Consider the following 15,166-nt stretch of genomic DNA (forward strand, 5'->3'; position numbering starts at 1 on the left):
CAGTTTTATAAAAACAGACTTTAACTAGCATGGATATAACTAAAAGAAATGTTATTTCAAGGTCCAGTTACTAAAAGTTGTCAACCACCTCTTAGATGTCAGTAGCAAAGTCCAACTCTTTCAAAGGTGCTTCTGTGATTCATATAGACTGCTATATCTGCTATCCTAGTAAGAGTTACAAATCAAATGTGGAATTTGAAATCTTGAGCATTTATGTTTCTTTCTAAAGGAGATTTTTAACTTCTGTTTTGAGATACAGTTTTAGAAAATCAATCTCTCCCACATCACAGAAATCAAAATTATTTGGACCTCTGCCCTTACACTTTTCATAAATATGTCCTCAGCATATTAAAGCAGCTGTCTAATTTGGGGTTACAGCATCAATTGAAAATTGAAGTATGAGAGAGACGTATTTTTCAATGTGTTAAAGCCCCCTCCCCCCAATTATCTCCATCAGAAAGTCATATATGGATGGGGTAGAAGAGGATACCAATTGACCATGTGCATTTGGGCTACTTGCTTCATAACAAACTGAGTGCCCCTTACCCCTGTTCTGGCTGTTACCTGGGTTCCAATTATAGCTAGAATAGCCATTTGAAAAAGTTTGAAACTGTGGGAAGCAATCAAATTTATTTATTTATTTTAGAATTTCATATCTCAGCAACTTATGATAGCTTACAGTAAAAGAAGAAGAAAAAAGCCACCCACACATGTTCAATAAAAAAGATGAACACAGTATACTGTCTAGGTAAATTCACACATACACACAAAGCAAGCAGTCCCAGTTGCATCAGACTATACATTCAGTTAGTTTCATGAACCAGATGCAGATTCATCAACTGTGTCCCTGTGTGTCTTGCATTGTTGAGGTGAAAGAATATGGAATTATACCTAGTTACTGCAGCCAGAATTATACTGGCTAAGTACTGGAAACCGGAAAGAATACCCAGCATAGAGGAATGGATAGGGAAATTGGTAGAATTAAAAGAGATGGACAAAATAACGTTTTGGAATAATAGAAAGTCAACAGATTATTGGGGAAAAGAATGGAAATCGCTGATAAAGTATTTAAATAATTAATGGGGATTAAAAGGTAACATGTAAAGATACTTAAAATATTTAGCATATATAAATAATACTTTATTCTGTATTAAGATATATGGGAGGGGGAATGATCAATAAGAGGCAGGGCAAATATGGAAGTTAAGAAGGTTTATGTACAGATGTATGTACAGATATAAAGGAATAATATTGAGATGTTAATTTGATGTATTTTGTACATGATGAAAAAAACCAATAAAAAGAGGGGGGGGAAAGAGAAAGAATATGGAATTGCTAGAGCTATGTTGAATTTACCTGCATGTTTTTGTTCATGCATTATGCTAGATATGATGATGCAATCCAGCTGTATGATCGGATTTTACAAGAAGATTCAACTAATACTGTAAGTTGAATTGAAAAGTAACCTTAGAGCTATATATTTTGTGCTAAAATTCTAAAATTCCTAGTTCAAAATTCCAAAGTAGAAAACATGAAATATAATGAATTTAGGACAAGAACACACTGACATAAAAAGCTGGCTTCCAGCTGGCTTGGGGGCATGGTGTCCACATGGTGTACACCTCCAAGAGGTCTGGAAGCTGGCTTCATGCTGCCTGGCTGCCCAGCTTCTGGGCACTCCAGCAGTGTGGTGTTTAGACCTTAAAGCCAGCTTCTGGCTGCAGCAGGGCTGAAAAGCTAGCTTTTTGCCAGCCCAAAAAGAGCGGCTGTTTGCCACTTCTTTTTTGGCTGGCAAAAAGGCAGATTGGGACCACGGCATGCGGCTGCTATGGCCCTGATCTGGCTTTGTCAGGAACGACTTCAAGCCGCCCCTTCAGGACGCTCTGTTTTGCCCTTCTGTCAGCTTTCCCAGATGTTGATACCTTTCTCTCTCTGCCTTTCTTAGCTATTTAAGACTTAGTGCTTTTAGCCTGTGCTGCAGTGCTTGAACTAGTTCTTAGTAAGCATATACAGCAGACCCTTGTTATACGCTGGGGTTTGGTTCCAAGATCCCCTGTGTATAACAAAATCCATGTATGCTCAAGTCCCATTAAATATAATCACATAACAAAATGGTGTCCCTTATAAAAAATGGAAAATCAAGGTTTGATATTTGAAATTTATACTTTTTTTGAATATTTTCAAACTGTGGATGTTTGCATCCGTGTATAAAAAATCCGTGTATAAGAAGGGCTGACCGTAATACTAATGTCCATAAATGTTTTCATTTCCAGAAGGCAGATCAAAAGAACAATATATTTTGATGCACTTTCCAATAGTCTAGTTTTGAATTTATTATATCTTATAAGAGAGGCAAGTAGCATATAGCAAATTAATGCATGTGTTTTACAGAATGCCTCCAAAATGCATTTTAAGAATATTTACAAAAATGTCAGTCTAATAAGAATGGAGTGAATGTAGCTTTGGGGGAAATGGGAACTTGAGCAAAATCAAGTTAAACAGATTTGCCCATCCCTATTTACAGGAGTTTCTAGTCATACTGGAGTCTCCGAGAGTTTCCAGTCATACTGGAGTCTCATTAGATCACAAAAACACTGGGTTAAAAAACCTGAATTCCTGAATCATCCCTATGGCCTGGGCTCTTGAATCACAGAGGCAGCCACCAGTCAAGAAAACTCTTTAATATAACTTTTCTTCTGCAACAGAAAAGAAGACCAATTGTCTAAAGCTGCAGTAGCAATAGAGCTATAGTGACATCAGAGAAAAATGTCTCTGATTGTTTAAAGAAGTACATTTCCCTATCTTTGGAGTTAACATATGAAAATCTTGGCCCTCATTTCCCCAGGATTGGTAACTAAGCTTGTGAACCCTGAATTAGAGTTCTGAGGAAGTCTTTAAAAGGCATTGTTCATGTTCACTGATGTTCCCTTTCCCACTCATTTTATGGGTGTGATAAAGGGTGAGTGAGACTGCTTTATGCCTCGATACTTCTCAGGTGAGAGGTACCTTGCTAAAATATATCAGGAAGTTGTTTCAAATCCCATTGTTTGACACCTCCATTTCATCCTGGGACCTTTCATCCTTGGTCTCATCCTTACTGTATTCAGAGAAGGGAGAAGAGTGACCACAAAGGCAAAGGAAATCTTGGCTGCAGTCCTCCAGGAAATTTGAAACAGGGTATTCACTGGTTATTACAAGTGGCTAGCCTTAGGCATGTCATCATCTGCCAGAATTTTTGCAAAAACCATAGTGATTCTGGTGACCTATCTGCATATATTCACATTTGTCCTTGCTTGGATGCTCTTCTGATCTCATCCACGTCCTAAGACATGGATGAATGGTCAGTTTTGAGGATGGTATGGCCCACAGTATTTATTTATTATTATTCACAGTAATTGAATTGCATTACTTTATTGTAGCTGAGTTATTAGAATCATTAAACCCCAGCTTTGGTAATTCTAGTAGCTCGGTGGTGGCTCAGGAAGTCATGGTTCTTGAATCAGATCAATTTCTGTTGCCATTCATACAGATCTCTTGTGCAAGGGTATAGTCGACCACTTGGATCTGAACTGACTCCCAGCTTCATACCTGAATATTGAATTATCATTGCTGGTAGAGATTCTATCAGCAGAGTCTTCAGATCTTCTAGAGGGCATTTGTCGGTTGTTGCCAACAACAACCAACAAAGTTGGGAAAACATTTCAACATATCCAGGGCCACCTCCACATTTCTTCAGTTTCTTCAAGAGATTCTGGAGAAAGGGATTTAAATTTAAAAGGTAGTCCTCTCCTCTGCCTGTCTTCAGCCAGTAAGGTCTTTGGGGAAAGAATGACATAAAGTGGATATCAAGAGAGCCTAGAAGACAAAATGTATCAGACAATGCAAATAAATATGTCAAATGTCAAATAATAAGGACAAGCTTTCTGAACACATTTTTAGTAATATGATGTTGCTGTCCCCTTTTCTGTTTGTGCATTCTTTTTCTTACAAATAAGCCCAGCTTCTAATGATTGCAGTTCAAATCATTGTGCGCAAACATCCTAAAATTGTCAGGTAATAATATTCGAAATAGTAGTACTGTGTAATGAAATAACAGAACAATTCATTTTTTTTACATTTCTTACCCTTCTTAAAATCTGGGCAAAATTGAGCAAATGCCTTTTCTTTAGACAAGTGTGGCTAATTTGATGTTTCTGTGTTAAAGAATGAAGGTTAAGTAGAAAGTTTTGATAAATTGTCAGGTATTGGAGTTGTTTATATGTCATCTACCTGTTAATTATTTCCATGTGCACATATGGCTGCTGTAGGAAAATGAATGCTTCATGGTTTTAAACTGAAACTATTGCTGAGTTTGTCTTGGCACTAACTTGAGTTTAAAGCAGTCTCTTCTGGTGTGCTGACACATGGAGTTGCTTAGATATATTAAACATTTTCTCTTGTTTGGCAAGTGAGACATAGACTTTTGTTCACTTAAGTCATGTAAAAATCACGCATAGCAGGAGCTGACAGTTTCAAACAGGAAAGACAGGGGCTGCCTAAGGATTAAAAACAACTTTAATATCCATCAGCTTTTTCCATTAGGGTACTGAAAGCTGTAAACTTTCGCTTATGTAATAGAAAAGTGCATCTTAGTGCCAGTCATTGTTACATATGAAGCTGTGAAATGTGGAAAGGGACATACATTTTAATGTTCAAAAGAGATGTTAAATTAGATTTGGGTTGTTGTTGTTTTTCTAAAAAATAATCATATAAAAATGGAATACTTGAAACACTAAATTAAAAATGGGGCATGTAAAAATCATAGTCCATGTACTATGTAATATAGCCTTGACGTGAGGTGAAAAGCAGTTCTCAGCAATGTGTCTTATGCATGGCCAGATTCTGTTATAGTCCATTAGCCCCAGCAGTTGAATCCTTGAACAGGAATTCATCTCCTTCTCCAGTCTCTTGATGTGTGCCTCATAGATTTCTACAGTACTTCGAATCTTCACTTGGGTTTAAAGCCTTCTCCAGAAAATAATTCTGAGTTGCTGGAAGAGAGCAGATGAAGTTTGGTTATGAAAGTGAATCATATCATGGGAAACTGAGCGTACAAGAGGAAATGTGCCTTGCATTTGTCTTTATAAATTTCAGAATCAAGTCATTATATAGGTACCACAACGATCCTACCTCTCCAAACAGTCTGAGGTTGTTTTAAAAACAAATAACTGTCTTGCTGTTAGCGCAAGACCTTGGGGCTTAATGAGTACAGAAGAAAAATGTGTGTGTGAATTGCGCAGAAGCTTTGTTCTGACTTTTTGAAATGTTATCTACCAATTGATATAAAATCTGTACCTTCCCAGAATAAAGGGCAATCCATTTCTGTAATGAAGAAGAGGTCCTTTTACATGTGTGTAACTAAAACAAAATGTCTAAATTTAGTAGGAACTTGTATTCCAGTGAAGGGCATCTGTGTGTACCTCTTCTCGAACCATTTGATATAATTCACTTTTCATGACTAACAGGCATATCCTGCAGTTCATTTTTAATTACGGTATCAGAAATTATGAATTAACTGGATTGAATTTTGTCAAACAAGAGAGAGTTTCTAGAATCTTCCTTTATCAGGCAACCTCCAAATCCCATATAAAATATAATAGTAATAATAAATAATTAATAATTTGTTTTATTTATATACCGCTATTCCAAAGATCATAGCGGTGAACAGCAAGTAAGCTAATTAGCAGGTAAGCTAATTTGCCCCCACAGTCTGGGTACTCATTTTAGCGACCTCGGAAGGATGCAAGCCTGAGTTGAGCTTGGGCCCTTTTGCTGGTCTTGAACTCGCAACCTTGTGGTTTTGAATGAATGGCTGCAGTACAGGCATTTAACCACTGTGCCACCAGGGCACCAGGCAGGCAGGCATACAGGGCACAACCACCAATGCAGGAAAGTCAATAATGACTCTTAATGTGCACTGATAGTCCAGTATACTGGAGTACCTGGGTTTTGATATTGCAACTTGCTAAACCTTTAGGATCTTGCCATAATGATATAAGATCTCCACTAGGAACCACAATTTTGGAGAAGTTTAAAAAAAACAACAATAATCATGTACTTACAGACTATTTACTAGTTTTTTTAACCAGTTCTCTAAAGAAAACTGGGTCCAAAGTGTTGGAAGATTTTTCTTAATGATGGAGTCATCAACTCCTTAAAACTTCTGCTAAAAATTTCCTCCCCCACAAACCATGTCTCAGTCTGTGTTGCTAATGAAATTCAGAAATTGACACATGTTCAAATCTACTTTGAGTCTACTTAAGCTAATTTTTTTTTAAATCATAACAAATGAAGGATTAGTTCTTGAGCCAAATTGGGATTACTAGCCCATTTAAGAGGTATAGCTTGGAACAGTTCATTGTTTAATAAAGAAACGTGGAGCATGCTAAAGTACTTTGGCTCATTTGATACCGATTATAACATAAGTGTTTCTTTAAGATGACCTATATCTTTCCACTAAGAATGATGGCTTTACAGAGCCAGCTAATAATCTCTGTAGAGTTTTGTTCTGAATGCTGGGAAATGGATAGGGGGGAAATTCCGTGTCACCAGTTCTGCATGGTCAAGCAAAACGGATCTGATTGCAGACACATTTTGACCAGGATCCGAAATACTTTTGCATTGAAAAGGGAAAAATTCCTCTTGTACGTCAAGCTAGTTCTCAAGAATCTCTTGTTTTGAGAATAATTCCAAACACTTTTATAGACCCTTTCTACCCTAGCATTGAAGTAAATTTCTTACCTATTTATCAGAAGAAGGCTACTTTATCTGTTAAGTTACAGTTCCATAAATCAGTTAGTATGAATAGAGACAAGCTTCTGTCTTGCATCATTTTTAATGATTGACTTTAAACATATTTCTCTACACTTCTTACATCCAATAGTGAAAGAGATTGTTCCATAGAACCAGAAGGATTAAAACTTTATCTTGAAAGCATTTCATGACAGATTTGATCCCACAATACCTTACGTAAATTGCAAAATGGATGTGACTCTTGAGTTTTCTATTTTTCACTTAGCTTGAAAAGAATATAGTCATGGAAGGCTGGTGCAAGACTATTTAATATGTTGTTTAACATCAAGATCTTTTTGTTTTAAATTGTTTCTTCTAAGGTTCACCATTTAATTGCAGCTATGATGTTGTATAAAAGATGATAGTTCAGTTACTAAACTTTTAGTCTGGAATGCTAGCTGAATGTTGACTTAAAAATTATTTCCCATACAGCTAGCTTAGACACATTGTACTTATAACATAGTAACAGTTGTACATGTTTTCTTAGAACCATGGGGATACTTGCATAGCCCTGTACCTTCAACAGATTTCACATGTTTATACCACTTAGAACTTTTCCAACATGATGATTTGCTTTTCCTATTAGAAAATCAGAGTACCGTGTGACTTTGATTATCTAAATCTGTCAGTCAGTATTTAAAAGTATTGTGCAACTGCCTCTTCCAATTACAAAACCAAATTGGTCTGGAACAGAACTGCACAGTCTGAATTGCTTCAGACTGGTCTGGAGAGAAAAAATTGTTGGTGGTGATGGTTTTTAAAGAAAAGCAAACAGTTTACCTTTGAACTGCACCGTATAGGAAAAACTTCATGGTGAAGAGGACGCTGCCCATAGTCAGCTCTGGCTTCCAGTAAGGGACATGAAGCTTTCTAGCACTCTACATTCACAATGCTGGGAGGAAAAATGGTATGTGATCACTGAACATTATATATTCAGTTCTTTCATGCAGGTTCTTGTGCTTTTGCTAGGCTGAGCTGGTAGCTAACCTGATGACGGAAATTGTGGGACGTCAGGTTGTGCTGAAGCGCAAGAAAGTGATGTGGTAGCCAGCTGAGGAAACTCAGTGAAATTTCTTGATTACATCAGTGCAGTTTAACCAAGTTTAAACATTCAGATAGATAAAACTTGGGTTTTTTCCTCCCAGTACTGAACTTATAAATTGACAGTGTCGGTTAAAATACATCTAATGATACTTAGAAGTAATGTTTGTTTGTTTGTTTTAAAAAAATAGTTAGCAATAGTGTTGTTTTGCAATTTTTTCAAAGCCCTGTAATTCTCCCCCCCCCCCCAAATTTTTTTTTAAAAAATTGCATTAAAGAAGTGATGGACATTTTAGATGCCTGGAATTCAAGAAAGTTGATTGTAGAGCAATGAATTCTATGCACTGCTTAATACAGGTGACCTTAGAATCAGGTATTACTCCCTCTCCACCAGCTTTGTAGCCCTCTGATCAAATGTCTGGTAGGGGTTAGTGCCAGATAATGATCAGTTGATACATGTGCTCTAGAAAAGGATATAATGTTTCCCTTAGTAGGAGGCTTAGGGCTCTGAATAGCTTCTGTTGTGTGGGAATACGGTGGTTTACAAATAGAGCAGCAGCCGCTGGAAACTCTAAATCCAAACCATTTGAGGAGGCCCTCCTTGTGAATTTCTGAAGGAATGGCATTCAGAAGTGGAAAGAAAGAGTCCCTGTCATGGTGATGAACTATCTGTTCTGTTGCAGCAATTGCAGTTTGTTTGTGCGTATGTGTTTTTTTAAGCAGGATCAGTTAGCTCAGTAAATTTCGCTGGCAATTTATGCATGCTCCCAAACTAAAATTCGTAAGGTCTATCTTTTAATTTATTTTCCCATTATGAAGTTGTTAATTTGGTGGAACAGATGCCAGACAACTTACTGTGTTAGAAACTGAAATTTTCCTAAAGCTTGCTACTGCCAGGAGTCATTTGCACAGCATTTGCCCATCTTTTCGTATGGTCAGTGCCACACATGGAAGAGGCTGCTTTAGAAAACCCTGATTTCTGTTTCTGACCGTTTTGCAATACTGCTCTTAGAAGTTTTCCCTTAATGCAGAAAAAGATCTTGGAAACATGGGTGGGGTATCTGGATTTCTTATACTCCTCCAGTGACTGACTGGCTGACTGACTGACTGTGAGATAGAAAATGGGAGGCCATATGAATGCTACACTGGTAGATGCTGGACTAGATGAAGATCAGAATCCCCACTGCTTTGTAATTATCAGAATCTGGACAGACACTTATTTGGATGAAGTGATGCATACAGTTTGCACATAAAAAGTAAAAAAAAAAAAAGTAATGCAACAGCAAGAAGACTTTTTAAATCACTCAGCAGGATGTCAGAGGGTACATTTATGAACTCCAGCTGAGTTGTTGCTCAGCAGTAGAATGGTTCTGGCACTGAGATAATAATTTGCACAGCCAAAATGCCTTTTTACCCCCCCCCCCCCAAAAAAAGCCAAGGAATTATGAGCACATAATCCTCTGTTAATTTCAACTCACAGGCAGCAAGAAAACGCAAAATTGCCATTCGAAAAGCCCAAGGGAAAAATGCAGAAGCCATCCGAGAGCTGAATGAGTATTTGGAACAGTGAGTATTTTATAAGAATGCATACTGTGTTTTGTACTCCTAATAAATCTTTTTTTAATTAAATTGGAATTTACATTTGATTTATTTCTTTGCCTTCATGCTGTTCATTTTACAGAATCCTTTGTTGTTGTTGTTGTTGTTGTTTTAAAAACATCAACCTCTCTTTCTTTGATTAGATTTGTTGGTGACCAAGAAGCCTGGCATGAACTTGCAGAACTTTACATCAATGAACATGAGTAAGTTATTTACAGAGTCTACTTCACAAAGGAAGGTTGGGATTAGTTATGTTTTTACATGCAATAAAGGCCCTCACAACTGGGCCCTCACTTAAAGCTTTTATTGGTAAATGCCCAATTGTATTTTACCAGGACAAACAATATGCATATAAGTATTTCATTCTGTCTGTCCGATTTAGTCCTTGAAAGTTTTTTTAAAAAATGAAATGAGTGAAATTTTATTTTTAAACTGCTTGTAGGAATACATTTCATCTTATTTTTAAAAGTTTATTTAAACAGATATATTTTGAACAAACTGGTTGCCAGCATTACTTGGTTTATTATGCTAGATGCAAGTACAAGTGGTCTTAATTTAAGAAACACCATCTATAAATTACATTTAAAGTTTAAGATTTGTCTTCTGTGAGGAAGCAATACTACACTTGATCTTAGACAAAAAGCAGAGAAGTGATGTGGGGAAGCATACTAAAGACCCGATTTGGATGTATACATTAAGAAAATAGTAAAGAAAAAAAAATTAAAAGCCTTTACAATAAGGCTGTATGGTCTCCAGGGCAAAAGACAGTGTTGCGACAAGAATGCTGAGTGTTGTAGGAACTTTCTTATTGGATATTTAATGTTTTTGTTAGCTTTTTATTGCTTTAGTGACAAGAGGAAATCCCAGTGTGAGTGGATTAGTTCAAAGCTTTGGTTTGAGTTTTCTAATATCATGGTATTAATTCTAATCTTCATTCCAGGGCCAATTTTTGTAAGCTTTTCCCGCTCCTGCCTTTATTTTTTGAACCAGGCCTAAATTATACTAGGTTGTTTCCTTCCTTCCTTCCTTCTTTCCTTCCTGTCCTTTCAGATAAAATAATGAGATTCTTAGGAGAAGGCACTCATTCCCAATGGAGACCCCATAGAAGGGTGGGGGGTCTCCTTCTCACAGAGAAGAAATAATGTGAGCTTGCATTGGCCATTTATTTTAAAAGATAATTTCATCTTCTAGATTTTTAGAGAAAAAATATTCATTAATAGTATAAAGGAGTTATTTAGTTCCAAAGCATATTAATTAATTGTTATTGCAACATGTAGTAATGCAAAATGTGTGTCTTGATTTAAATAGAACTTCCTTGAACATGTAGGCAAGGAATTTAAATTTCCATGGTTTCTGTCATATCAAGATCAATCTACCTTGCCATAAAACCATTAAGTGGAAGAAGTAGCAGTGTGTCTGTACATATATTTGTAGGACCTAGAGACTGAATCTGATCTTGGTCCCAACTAAAGTCATTGAAAGGAATAAGATTTATTAGTCATCCCTTTTAATAGTGTCATTGATTTCAGTATGTCTGTTACCGTTGGGATTAATGTTGAATTTAGCCCAGAGAGAGAGAGAGAGAGAGAGTATGGTGAACTAATCACAACAATATTTGGAAGTGATTGTACATGTTTACTCCTTATGCTAACAAAGAAGAGGCATTAAATTTCTCTATTAGAAAGGTACACAATGTCTTCAATTAATACTAAAAATATTGGAAATCTTTCCAGGCTTCCAAAAATACTATGTATAGTTTAGTGATATTTTCTATATGGAACTTTTCTGACTTTAATAATTACTTATATGACTCTGAAAGAAATTAAACATTTACAAAAATTGAAACAGTACAAGCCCTTTGTGCAGGCTTATGCTCTTTGTATAGTATAAAACAGAAATGAGCACTGGGATGTTAAAAATGTGTTCAGTACAATTTGAATCATGTTTTAAAACCCCTCTTTTAATTTTGTACAAAATGTATAAGAAATAGTTGAGCAATTGCATAAGACTAAATATAATTCACCTGAAACATATAGCAAAACAAGATTTTTTAAAAATGAAAATATATTTAGAAATAAACCTACAGATACATTCCAATTCTGTTTTCAGTAATAAATGATCAATTATTTTCTATGTTGTTATACTGGAGTGTTTTGATACTAATCACTCGTGTTTCTGAATGCATTCCACACTCATATTTTGATCATTTAGATTAGCTGAATAATTCATACTAGATTTCTAATGTAAGTGAATAAGTCAATAATATTGTATAAGGGGAAAGATAGATAGATAGATAGATAGATAGATAGATAGATAGATAGATAGATAGATAGATAGATATTCTAGTAATGTAGTTCTGTTCTTAATTAAAATCTCATTTTCACAAAGGAGTGTTAATATTAGACCTGCAAATTTGGGCAGCTGGTGATTTGATTTTTCAGACTCTGACATATGCACAAGAAAAATTCTTCCCCAAACTGGCACCCCCTTTATGTTTTGTTCTGTAGTGCCCACCAGATCTTGCAATAGGCCCTACTGCCTGCTAAGGAGGAGATGGATTCTGCTGTAAAATATCTGCATGACATCAGATTTAAAATGATTTCTCTTTGGGATTCAAGGGTTCATTGTCTGCATTGAGACTCAGAATTGATTCAGAAAAATTGAACTACATGTTTCAAGATAGATAGGAGTTTTCTAATCTGATTTCCATGCCCATGCCCCATACTGCTAAAGCCAGTTATTGTCTATGTAATTTCCAAAAGAGTGGTTTCCCTGTTCCTCATTTATTGATTTTCCCTATGCAAATTATTCCTTTATATACCATATATAAACTATAAGTCGACCTCATGTATAAGTCAAGGGCAGGTTTTGGGGCTAAAATTATGGATTTTGATATGACCCATGGATAAGTCGAGGGGGTAAAACTTAGGGGCATGTAACAGAGGATGTAAAGGATGATGCTAAGGAAAATGATGTGAAAGAAGTTAGAAAATTCTGCCAGGCATAATTTGTGCCCATCCTAAAGGCTGGATGGATGAGAGGGAACCATGCTTCTTTTGGTGCTCCCAGGGTGGGCTAAGCTTTCGCCTTTTACCACTTTATTCAGAGAAAGAAGATGAATCATTCATATATATATATCTATATGAGTTAAAACACAGTAATTACATTGATCCATGGATAAGTCAACCCAGTTTTTTGAGGTCAATTTTTTGACTAAAATTGTTAGACTTATACATGAGTATATACAGTAGCTTCCAAGTCCAGAAGTAAAGCAAGAGAGCTGGGATGAGAAGAATTTTCAGAGAAGAATCTGTGAGTGTAGCAGACAGGTTAGGCACTTGGTCCTTCCACATACTGCTTATATCCTAAAACATTAATATCCACAAATAAAACTCTTCTGCATGTTGGTGGCCACTGCCATCAAGTTAATTCCAGCCACCAGCAAGGCTTTCAGAGTGGTGGCTCTGGAATTATGAGTTCTTTGCTCTTTAAGAAACATCTGTTTTTAAGTGAGTTTTGGAAAGATAGGATTAAATATGGTTTTGATAATAAAGGTGAAGGATTTTGTACATTGCTTTGTTTTTTAAGTATTTTGCTTTGACTTTCACCACTAGTATTTTATTCACTGTGGGCTTTAGCATCACTTTGAATAGTTTTTAACATGCTAATTTTATGTAAGCTGTGTTAGACATCATGGCTTAAATACAGTTGTGTGCTTTCATTTGCAGTAGGGCTTTTGATTCAGCAGACACTTCTGCTAGTGGAAGAGGAAGCAGAATGGGATTTTGCTAATAAGCTTCTTTTCAGTGCAAGCCCTCTGGAACTACTGTATATGGTGGATAGCTGAGGGAACTGGATCAAAATCCCTTCCAAAAGCATAACCTAATTTTTGTGGGGGGGTGGGGAACATAACGTAAAAATGTGTTAATTGGTAAACTGGGAAATGCAAGTCCAAGAAGACATTGTTGCTGAGATAATGTTCATTTATTTTGTGGCAGAATATGTCTTTATTTTGTTCTTTTAGAAATGAATAGTATTTGCCTGAAAACCTTTTTTGAAAACTAGATGTCTTCTGTTGATTTCTGGTTTTGGATAGAGACTCATCCAATAATTTTCAAATTATGTTTGCCACACCTGTAGGGGTGTCCATCTTCTAGTTTAACATTTGTTGGTTAAATTTTAAATTTTTAAAAAAGAACAACCGAAAATATATATATACTTAAAGCCAATTCTGGATGCAAGTCAACTGCTTTTTTGCATACCTTGCTATACCTTACCATTCAGCTGTTCAGGGATGTAAGGTCATACTGAGAACTATTGTGAAATCATCTGCACATGGGAATGAATGTCTGTCAGCAGCTTTTCAGTCAATGTATCCCTTCTTCAACTGCAATATTTATAGGAATCAGTGCTCACTGTCTTTGCTTAGACTAGTTTACACTGACTCTTTCTTCACTGTTTTAAAGAGGTAGCCATGTCACTCTGTTTTCACTGTAACTGACACACTGTAACATACACAGAGAGAGAGATGCCATTGTTAAAATTAACAGCTTCTTTTGGCATAAGCTTTCATAGATTTTATGGAAATGATTGTAATTCTCAAGAGCTCATGCTAAATGCTAAAATAAACCTATTAAGTTTTAAAAAGTGCCAGAAGACACCCTTGTAATTTTACTCCACAAGGTATTTTAAGCATGTATGTTTGTGAAGAGGGGGTGAGCTTTCTGAGTAGACTTAAATTTCATTAGTCCTTTTCCCCCTTCTCCTGTAATATGAAGAATGGGACTTGTGAATCTCATCTTCAGTGGAATTGTTGAACCCCAGGTGGCCCCTGGAGCCATGTATTATGCTTGTGGTTGAGTTTGCTAGTCTCTCTTTGCATATTAACAGCAGGAGACTGGTAGGCAGAAGCCTGGCTATTTGTACTTTTGCTTTCTCTCTTTCTTGCAATAAACACACACCTGCACGCGTACACACATTTTTTTGATGTAGGAATTCTGGTGAGAGCCAGATGCTATAGTGGTTGGTGCGTTGGACTATGACTGGAAGCCAGGGTTTGAATCCCTGCTCAGCTATGGAAACCCACTGGGGGACCTTGGGCAAGTCATACTCTCTTATCCTCAGAGGAGGGCAAAGGCAAACTCCGCTGAACAAATCTTGCCAAGAAAAGCCTTATGGTCACCCTAAATTGGGAATGACTTGAAGGCACACAATAACAACAGAAATTCTGACAATGGATCTTGATGCTGAAATTAAAAAAAAAGACATCTGTGGAGAGCGAGTGTGGTGTAGTGGCTTGAGTGTTGGACTAGAACACGGAGACAGGGTTAATCAGATCAGGGAAGGCCTGTGCTTTTGCTTTTTCCTCTCTTTTAAGTGTTGCTTTCTTATTTGTTTTTCAGCTATGCAAAGGCAGCATTTTGCTTGGAGGAACTCATGATGACTAACCCCCACAACCACTTATATTGCCAACAGTTTGCAGAGGTGAGTGTTTCAGAACATTTTGGGCAGCTAGCAGATGTTCTGGCTGAGTAACAAGTTGGCAAGTTGTGTTGTTTCTACCATCTGCCCACTTCTTGGTCCTATAGCTACCACTCATATTTCTTTGCCACACTTGAATCAACCTTCCTCCCCCTATTAAATCTGGCTATGTTTTCTTTTCTTACTCAGAACTTGTCTTTCAATATGTATATCT

General features: G+C 36.6%; 1 protein-coding gene across 1 annotated transcript in view; it reads left to right on the forward strand.

Annotated features, from left to right (window-relative positions):
• Positions 1 to 15,166, forward strand: part of EMC2 (ER membrane protein complex subunit 2) — a 59,161-nt gene that overhangs the window by 35,618 nt on the left and 8,377 nt on the right. The window contains exons 5-8 of the mRNA XM_042463440.1: positions 1,387 to 1,444; positions 9,353 to 9,438; positions 9,615 to 9,674; positions 14,874 to 14,955. Coding sequence (XP_042319374.1) covers positions 1,387 to 1,444; positions 9,353 to 9,438; positions 9,615 to 9,674; positions 14,874 to 14,955 — 286 coding nt within the window. The remainder of the gene's footprint in view (positions 1 to 1,386; positions 1,445 to 9,352; positions 9,439 to 9,614; positions 9,675 to 14,873; positions 14,956 to 15,166) is intronic.

This window comes from Sceloporus undulatus, chromosome 4 (genome assembly GCF_019175285.1).
Source record: "Sceloporus undulatus isolate JIND9_A2432 ecotype Alabama chromosome 4, SceUnd_v1.1, whole genome shotgun sequence".
NCBI lineage: Eukaryota > Metazoa > Chordata > Lepidosauria > Squamata > Phrynosomatidae > Sceloporus > Sceloporus undulatus.